General features: G+C 42.7%; 1 protein-coding gene across 1 annotated transcript; it reads left to right on the top strand.

The window, feature by feature from the left end:
- The first annotated feature begins 2,366 nt into the window (after positions 1-2,366).
- Positions 2,367-8,030, top strand: LOC142748456 (zona pellucida sperm-binding protein 3-like). Its single transcript, XM_075855551.1, has 8 exons — positions 2,367-2,810; positions 3,417-3,535; positions 4,241-4,344; positions 4,422-4,599; positions 4,676-4,796; positions 6,943-7,034; positions 7,146-7,279; positions 7,789-8,030. The coding sequence occupies exons 1-8, from the start codon at positions 2,367-2,369 to the stop codon at positions 8,028-8,030; spliced, it is 1,434 nt and encodes a 477-aa protein (XP_075711666.1).
- Positions 8,031-9,745: the final 1,715 nt, after the last annotated feature.

Genomic DNA, 9,745 nt, shown 5'->3' with positions numbered 1-9,745 from the left:
TGATCACACTGTACAAAGACCAACCATTAAGCCATTAATTCCTGTGACTTCCCGATGCAACTCCCAACATGACAGATGATCAGAGCATGCTGGGAGTTGAGGTTCCATAAATAAAAGGTACCACATATAGACTAATATGACCAGCATAAGGCTGGAATCACACATGCAGTTTATGATGCAGTTTTTTAAGCCGAAACCAGGAGTGAATTCAAAGGGAATGAGAAATCTAAGGGTATGTTCACACGGCTTATTTTCGACTGTTTTTCAGGCCGTAAACGGCTGATAAACGACTGAAAAAAATCAGAAGAAAAACACCTCCAAACATCTGCCCATTGATTTCAATAGGAAAAACAGCGTTCTTTTCCGACAGAGCGTTTTTTTGTGCGGCCGTTTTGAAAAAACGGCACGTAAAAAGACGCCCCCATAAAAAGAAGAGCAGGTCACTTCTTGAGACGTTTTTGGAGCCGTTTTTCATTGACTCTATAGAAAACCAGCTCCAAAAACGGCCATAAAAAATGTGAGTTTGCTTAAAAAAACGGCGTTAAATCAAGCGCTGTTTTCCCTTGAAACAGCACCGTATTTTCAGAAGTTTTTTAGTAATCGTGTGAACATAGCCTAAAGGCCGGACTTCTACTTCTTTTTCCAACCGGATCCACTTCTGCTTTGGCTTAAAAAACTGCATCAAAAACTGCATGTGTGTTTCCCGCCATAGAATGTATCAACAGGAGTCATTTTTGACCGAACGGTCAAAGCCGCTTATATAAGACAGTTTTACCACGAATTGTAGCGGTTTTCTGATGCGGTTTTTGGCCATTTGACTTGTACAAGTGAAGAACATTGGATCCATTTACCTCTCCTGTGTGATGTGGAGCGCTGGCTTTGTGGCATACACTATAGAGTAATGAACATATTCCTCCACTGTTTTTGCTGTAATGTTTTTTTGCCAGAAAAATGTGCGCAAAATTTATCGGATATGCGCCAAATTTTCTCAACACCCGGGGACCGCACATTATTATCTAAGTTTGATTCAGTAGAGGTGTACAGCCATAAAACTGACCCTAAAATGCAGCCGTATTGCGACCGTGTGAAACCGACCGTCACCCACCCTAAGTTTTTTGGCAAAATACAATCATTTGGAATGCACTGTGTGAGTGTACACTTTACCTGCAAAATCGTTCATCCATTAAAAGTCTATTCACCGGTACCGCAACATGTGCTGATACCCTAAAAGTATATTCATTATTTGTGCAAAAACCGACGCGGTTCTGCGGCAATTATGAAAATAACAGGAAAAAAAACGCAATAATAACCGCAAAAAAACTAAATCTGATGCAAATGTTCCCTTATAGCGGCGATAAACTGTGATTTGACAGAACCCAAAATAAAGGGCGTATTCAGACGCTGCGGTTGGGATTAATCGGTAGCGGTTTTTACAGGGGAGACTTGTTAAATAAATATTTCACCTGTAAAAATCAAAACCACATCGAAAAACCAACAAATTGTGGCAACCTGCATGCGGTTTTTTTAAATGCGGTTTCAGTTTCACCTCAACCCAAATATGGGTGCATTTAGATGAGACATTTTTGGCTGCAGAAAAAAAATTGTGTGTAAAAACGCACGCGGTTTCACTGTGATTGTGCCGATTTTCGATGAGGTATTTGCCGGTGAGGGCTTTACATGTAAAACTTGTAAAATAAACCTGTTTCATCTGTAAAAACTGCACAGGCAAAAACGTCATCAAAAACTGCGGCAATTTGTGGTAAAACCCGCAAACATTTTTACTTTGATTTTTATGCGTTTTTAAGGGTATGTTCACACTATTAACCAAAAACTTCTAAAAATACGGAGCTGTTTTCAAGGGGAAACAGCTCCTGATTTTCAGACGTTTTTTTTAGCAACTCGCGTCTTTCACTGCGTTTTTTACAGCCATTTTTGGAGATTTTTTTTTATAGAATCAATGAAAAACGGCTCAAGAAGTTACATGCACTTCTTATTCGCGGGCGTTTTGGTACACGGCTGTTTTTCAAATCAGCCACGTAAAAAAACTGCCCAGTTTGCCTTGTGGTGACGCTGAATGTTTCCAATTTTTCGGCCCGAAAAACGGCCAATAATTATCTGTGTGAAAATACCCTAACAGCGGCCAAAAACGTCTCATCTGAATGCACCCTACCTGTATACATCCAAAAGTAAAGAAATCCAAGTACGACCTCCAACTCACTGCTATATCCTCATCAGGTGTGGTGGAGAAGGTGTTCAGCTGGGTTTGATCATTATCCGCTCCATGTGAAGGGATGATTATGTGATGGGTGGAGTATAAAGTTCTGCTTCCTCCACTCTCTCCTTGTGTTACTTCTTCTGCAGTCAGGATGGAGCTGTGGGTCAGGTGGAGTTATCTGTTAGTGGTTCTTCTCTATGGATCAGGCTTTAGCAGTTCCTTGGTTAGGCGCCAGTCAGACCTTAGGTGGAGGAATTATCAGCCTGGATGGGGATCTTCTCGAGGACTTGGACAGCCTGTGTCTGGAGTGGGCTCCCCTAGAGGAAACCCTTGGTCTCCAGTTCAGACTGGATGGGGCTCCAGGTATCCAGGACAACTTCAGCCACGGCAGCTTACACAATCTCCAAACTCTCCTATCAGTGTGCAGTGTGGTGAGGACAGGCTGGTGGTGATGGTGACCAGAGACTTCTATGGGAATGGAAAGCTGGTGAAGCCCTCAGACCTGACCCTGGGCTCCTGCCGACCTGGTGCACAAACTACTGACCCCAATGTGATCTTTGAAAATGGCCTTCAAGAATGTGGGAGCAACTTGGAGGTAAGTGATTGAAGGAATAATTCCTTTCTGGCTGTGGTTATTTTATTCTCCATGTTGAGGCAATTGACCTAAACGAACCATCTAGTCCTCTGTAATATGCAGTGAAGCTGCTGTTTTTGTAGTTGATGCAATCATGTTGTTACCTTCTGTAGTAAACAAAGGCCGGTGTCTCGCCCAGAGTGATATATTTCTTAACCTCTCCCTCCCTACCCAATAAAACCTAATTGTTGCCGTAGGATAAGATACGTGGGTTTAGCCCTACTTGTGAGACACTTGGTAATATTTGAGTGACTACTCTGTTATCAACTCGCGTACATAACTTGAACATCTTGGTTAATCCATGTGCTCTTTGCCTTTTCCTCTGTTGCTACTATGTTAAGTACGACTCTTGTTGTTCTGAACTGATACTTGAGCATTATTCCTGCAGTGGCTGAATGGCCACTGGCTATTTGGTCATAATAGTAGGATACCAAGTATTTCTCATAACTAGGGTTCAGATCAGTAGGCTTGGACATATGTCATTGTAGTGGGGGACATTATTCCTTCATACATAATTCCTAAAATCCTACGAGTCTAACCTTACTGTGACGTTCCTCCCCCCCCAAGATGACTCCAGACTGGCTTATCTACACGATCAACCTGCACTACACCCCCACTTCCTCCAGCAATGTGCCAATCACCAGGTTCAACTCTGCTTTGGTTCCCATCCAGTGTTACTACCCACGGTGAGTCTATAACCTTAGTGTGGTCCATGGTATGATCTTCTGGAGTGGTGTAGCTAATTTCTGGCTGATACTATTGAGCATATGCCTCAGTACTTTTTGGGTGAAGCAGTCAATACTAATGAAAATGCAATGTATGCACCCTGTATTACGGGACTTCCTGTGCAACTGTGTTACCTCTGTAATATGGCATCTGAAGGGGCACGGCAGGACTCTTAGCATGATTTTATTTTTTTCTCGGTTACAAAGAGAAACAATGTCTGTCTACAATCAGAGGTAGAATATGGGCCTTGCAATTATATGGGTTCCATATTAAAGACCCATTCCGTATGGATTTGTACTATGCCTGTGCGTCAGCCCTAAGTGTTAATGAGATTGCATTCTCCCAAGCAACAGCGCCCCACCTATTCACAGGTTATCTGGTATTGCAGCTCTGTTCCAATAAAATGAATTAGACTGCGCTGCAATACCAGACACAGCCTCTGGCCAAGTATGGTGCTGTTCATGGAAACCCTTGTCCCTCTACTTCTGGTAACCACCCCAGTGTCCATTTCCTGTCTTGATTGTCTCTTCAGGAATCTCAGACTTGCCCAGCAGATAACTGCCTCTATTTGGGACCTTCAAATTTTTTGTAAATGCTTGATCATAAAAAAAATATAATCAAACTTGAATATATGTTAACTTGTTAGAACCTTTCAACCTCTCTAGACATGGGAATGTGAGCAGCAAAGCGGTCAAGCCAACATGGATTCCATTCAGTACCACGGTGACCACAGAAGAGCGGCTGGTCTTCTCCTTGCGTCTAATGACTGGTAAGTCTCTTTGCAGCAGTAGGCTAGTGGTGCAGAGACTCCTGACCTATGCTAATACCCCAGTATTTTATCTTCAGGGGACTGGCGTGCTCCCAGTTCATCACTGGTCTTCCAGCTTGGTGACATGTTCTACATTGAAGCCTCTTTGGATGTTCAGAACCATGTCCCGATGACCCTGTTTGTTGACAGCTGTGTGGCCACCATTACTCCAGATGTGACCTCCAGTCCCCGTTATGAGATCATCTCTAACAATGGGTGAGGTTTTTTTTTTATCCTCCATACTGTACTAGTCCTCAAGGAGCCCATGATCTAAACCAAATTTGTTCTACAGGTGCTTGATGGATGGTATGCAAGAAGATTCCTCTTCAGTTTTTGTCTCCCCAAGATCACAAGCCGAGAAGCTTCGATTCATGGTTGATGCCTTCAGGTTCACGGACAGGGATGTCTCTTTGGTAAGCCTTTACTGATCCTCATTTTCAACCTTGATATTTAGGCCTTGTTCACACGAACGTGTCCGTTTTGCACGCGTAAAAAAACGCAGCTTTTTTCCTGCATTGCAGTTCCGTGTGACATCAGTATATGGTGGTTTTTACACGCGTATGTCATGCGGTTTTTATGTCAGAAAAATACACTGAAGGAGGTTGTTTTCTTCTGATCATTTCTTGAGCAACTGTTGCGTGAATCATGCACAGCACTCAGATGTGTGTCCGTGGGGTGTCTGATTTTCACATACCCATTGACTTCAATGGGTACGTGAAGCGCAAAAAAATGCACAAGTATAGGACATGCAGTGAGTTATACGCAGCGGACATGCTGCTTGAAAAACACTGAATGGCCCCATTGACTTGCATAGGTCCGTATGACGTGCGTTGTAACACTGACGTGAAATACGCTCGTGGAAATAAGGCCTAAGTCAATTGTCTAAAGTGACAGTCTTTAAGGCCCCATGCACACGACTGTGCCTGTAATCACTGTCTTATTTATGGGCACGGCTGGCTGCCTTGGGCAGCCACCCATATTTGTGGGCTGTGCTCTCATATAAAGTATGGGAGCATGGTCTGTAAATAAAAACCAAAAATAGGACGTGCTATCTTTTTTTTTTTTTTTTTTTGAGACTTTCTACAGCACTGACCTCTTCCCATAAATATACAGGAATGTCAGTCTGCCATAGAGATTAATGGGACTGTACTTATTTAGTCATGTACATGGGGAATATGGACACAATCTACAAAGTCTAACCAATCCCTTATTCTCAGGGGACGCTTAACAATCGGCTGTAGATCTGGCAATAAGGATGCAGTCACACACAGCAGAAATTTTACATTTAACAACCCCATTCACATGCAACAAACTGTGTGAATCTACCCTTATCACACGGTAATTTGAGTCAGATTTGGACCTGCCTACACTCTTTGCCACTTTTTAATTTTATTTTTTCCGGCCGCTTGCAAAAACTGCTTTCTCTACCTCCCATTGATGTCAATGGGAGGTCAGGAAGAAACAGCATCATGCCCATTCAGATGTTTCAGTCTGTGAGCAGGAAAAAAACACCACCTCCCACTGGAATGGGAGGCTATTTCGGCCATTTTTTGGGCACTGGTTCCACATCAAACCACGCCAAAAAAACTGAACTAGGCTTTGGGGTTCATTGTCCATGCAGCCCCACCACAATGGAAATTGAGCATTACAATGCCCATCTAAATTAAGATTGTTAAATAATGCTGGACTGGTCCTCCAGGGTGAGAGCTTCTCTCAAATCTATTTAAGATCCTACACTCTAGGGTAGATGAATCCCCCCCCCCTCCCCTCTAATTCAGGATTCCCTAATGGGGTGTAATAGGATTTCAAAAGGAGACAAGCCATTAAATGAAGACCTGGCAAATTGACTATCCATTTAAATTTATTGGTTGGCACCGTCCAGTTGGTCCGGTTCATGTTCACATATCTCAACTCCTTTCCTCCTGGATTGACAATCTGCAACAAATTGCATTGTGTGAACATGGCTTTAGAGTTTGGAAGAATCAAATAGATTTACTTTTAATCAACACTTATTTAAGAGACTAACAAGTTGACCTTTCCACATCACCAGTATATCGGGTCACTCGGTAAATTAAGTCAATGGCTTTTGACCAAAAACCATAACAAACAAATGTAATGACTCCCTTAATAGACCCAGTACGATGTGGTACATAGGCTTTGGTTCTTTGTTTGTTTTGTTTTTAAAAAAGGTTTCCTAAGCTATTATCCTAAAACACTTCATAAAAATAAATCTGATCTTGGAAACAGCCTTGTTGACTTCCATCCATGAGGTCACATGTCTAGTCAACGTGGGAAATGGTTGTGCCTGCAAAAATGCTCCTATGTCCTAGATCACTACTGCCAACGTGAAGTTAGTATTGGACATGTGATTGGGCTGTAATTTGGAACATTTTATTTATTCTACATAACGTTGTGGCCCAAAAGACGGTCACTTGGCACAATCCTTGTAGTGCACGCGTCCATTGGAGATGTTGGCACAAAGTGCATATGAAGTAGTAAAATCAATGGTCGTAAATGTGGAGATTACTTTTAGAACATAATCTGTAAATATTGTCCTAGATCTATATCACATGTTCTCTGAGAGCTGTCTACCTCAACCAGACCCCTGATCCAGTGAACAAGGCCTGCTCCTACAACAAGGCTACCAGCAGGTGAGACCTCCGACTGTCACATTCCCTCATTGGTGTCTAGGACTGCAATGGTTCATGTCTTAGTAGAGGACTATGTACTAGAGATTTGTCTTCATCCTGAATCTCTTCTAGTTGGTCACCTGTGGAAGGATCAAGTGGAATCTGCCAGTGCTGCACCACCAGGAACTGTGCTACTGCTTCAGGCCAGAGAATGACATGGGGCTCCTCACTTGGAAGACCCAGAGCAGTTGGGAAGAGAGATGTTGGTGAGTTCTAGCTTGCTGTAGTCTACTCATACATGACTACTTCCCCTCTTATATCCAGATTTTTACAAATTGCTGTGCTAGCATGTATATCAGACTTGTCGTAGGCAGTCTAAGGTTAAAACCTTCTAGATGTTTCCTTCATTTTTGGATCGTGGTACTTGGATGTTGGTCTCTTAGACTACTGCCTTATACACTAGGTTTGGATAGGTGCACTATAGCTGAGTGGTAGTTAGTGCCTTTTTGACAGTCGGTTCAGCCAAAGAATGAACCAATACTTCTCTGCTGTTACAGCGTTCTACTGAAGAAATATGGCTGCAACATTAAAAAGCTATATTTTAAAGGACACTTCTGTATATCCCTATTAAGTTAGTCCTGTGTCACAGATTAGACCATTCCTGCCCCTAAACTATTAAAATGTGTTGCTACAAGCCCAAATTTTTCCATTGTCTAGATTGTACCCTAGACCTCTACTTCATATTCTACAATACTTTCATTGCTTCTTCCAGCAGGTTCTCCAGTAGAGACACATGTCCTGGCAACACTGGGTCCTCTTCTAGTGACCGGAGACAAGCCTGACAAGATCTCTGGAGCAGGACACGCTGAAGCTTCCAGAATGACTGCTGGGCATGAACCTCTACAGCTGTGGGTGCTGGTGGCCATCGGATCTGTCAGTTCAGTAGTTGTTGCTGTTGGACTTACTATGGTTGGAAAATGTCTTCTGAACAGATTCTCCCACAAAGGATCTGCATAGAAATAAAAAAAACATGACTAATCCTTGTCTTGTTCTTGAGTGTCCTTGTAATGGCTAAAATTTGTATGGGTTCAAATAACTTAACTCATTAAGTTTGGCATTTGTTATCTCCAGGGGTGGACATAGGCAGTTTAGGGTCCCCTGTTGTGCTACAGCTGCTGTGATTTGGTCATCAAAGAGGTCCCCTCTGCCATACCTTTCAATGATGTGCCAATATCTCTGTTGGGTTGTTGCAAATTATGAACCATGGCGATCATGAAGTCCTCTAAATGTGGTCAACTTCATGTTCGTTTAGATGGTGGTGGACTCCGTCGCCTCCCACCACATATCTGATGTCTTTCTGTTGCAGGTGGTCATTATGTTACGAGCTAGACCTTCACCCCAAGCACTAGTTATACTTTCAGAGGTGGTTCTTCCATAAACACTTGGCTGCCTCTTGTTTTGGTTTTCCTGTTGAGGTGCAGCATGTGAAATCTCTTGACTGTTGCACCCCTGTTGGCTAATTGTCAGACACCTCAGTTACTTGCTCAGAAAATAGAAACCCACAGGTTTCCAGGCCGTAAACCTTTGCCAGCCTATTCCCTTTTAAGGTCTTTTGAAGTAAGACTCCGGAGGGGGTTAACAAGTCAGTTTGCAAGAGACAGTGCCCCCACTTGTTTGACACCCTGCAATTATGTTGCTGATGCCCCATTTACTTCTGCCAAACCCCTTAGATGTTGTGGTTTCTATTGACCTTGGCATCTATGGGATTAAATGGTTGTTATAGCAGAATGGTGGCTATATTTTGTTACACACCCGCTAGTAGTGGGGTAGCACGATCTGTGCCAGTCCCAGCACTGCTCTGAAATAGTGATTCATGGGAATGTATGGCTTATCGATATGTACCTGCAGGAATGGGTTAAAAAAATATATATATATAATTCTTAAATGGGATTAGGTTACGTATGATCCCATCTCCATTTTACTGCAATATCCTGTCCAGGGTGCTGAAGACAAACCGCAACTAGTGTGAATACTGCCTTAGTCAGGATGTCTCCTGACTTATAATATGGATTTCCACCAAAATTGGTCGTAGATGCTCAGTAATTTTTGCTTAGATTTGGCCATTTTGCAGTTTGTGCAAGAGGGACAATAGGAGTGCAGTCATAATGGTTGTCAGTCTATTGATCATCTAGGTAACTGGTGAAATTCCCTTTGTAATTTTGTAGAACGGACGATAAGTGACAAGTATGGGTGCACTTATCACCCTTACAAAAATGACTGCAGCAAACCTATAGAGGAACTGCTCGGATTTGTAAAACCCATGAATACTGAACTGTGGATGCTGTTCTGATTTACTATTAAATGGCCAATTCTATTTATTTGGGGGTGATGTGCTGTAGGTCTAGTTTCTGAATGCACCGGGGATGAGATGATCACTGCTACAGGGGAAATAGCGCCACCAAATAAGTAGACAGTCATGTGTCAAATGGCTGGGCTGTGTCCCCCACAGTGGGAGCAGTTCACCATTAGGTTGGGGATCTGTAGCTATTATAGAGGGACACCTGTGGTCCATAGGATTTAACATGACAGACTATGTGGAAGATGGTAAATTCAGGACCATGGACATATGATTCCAGCTATATGCCAGGAACACAGTTTTGCCACAGTCTTTTTTTTTTTGCTCCGTTTAATTGCACCCAAACCATAAGTTGATCCAAAAGGAGGAAAAGGTA

This window comes from Rhinoderma darwinii, chromosome 3 (genome assembly GCF_050947455.1).
Source record: "Rhinoderma darwinii isolate aRhiDar2 chromosome 3, aRhiDar2.hap1, whole genome shotgun sequence".
NCBI classification, from domain to species: domain Eukaryota; kingdom Metazoa; phylum Chordata; class Amphibia; order Anura; family Rhinodermatidae; genus Rhinoderma; species Rhinoderma darwinii.
This window is presented reverse-complemented; position numbering and strand designations above follow the sequence as displayed.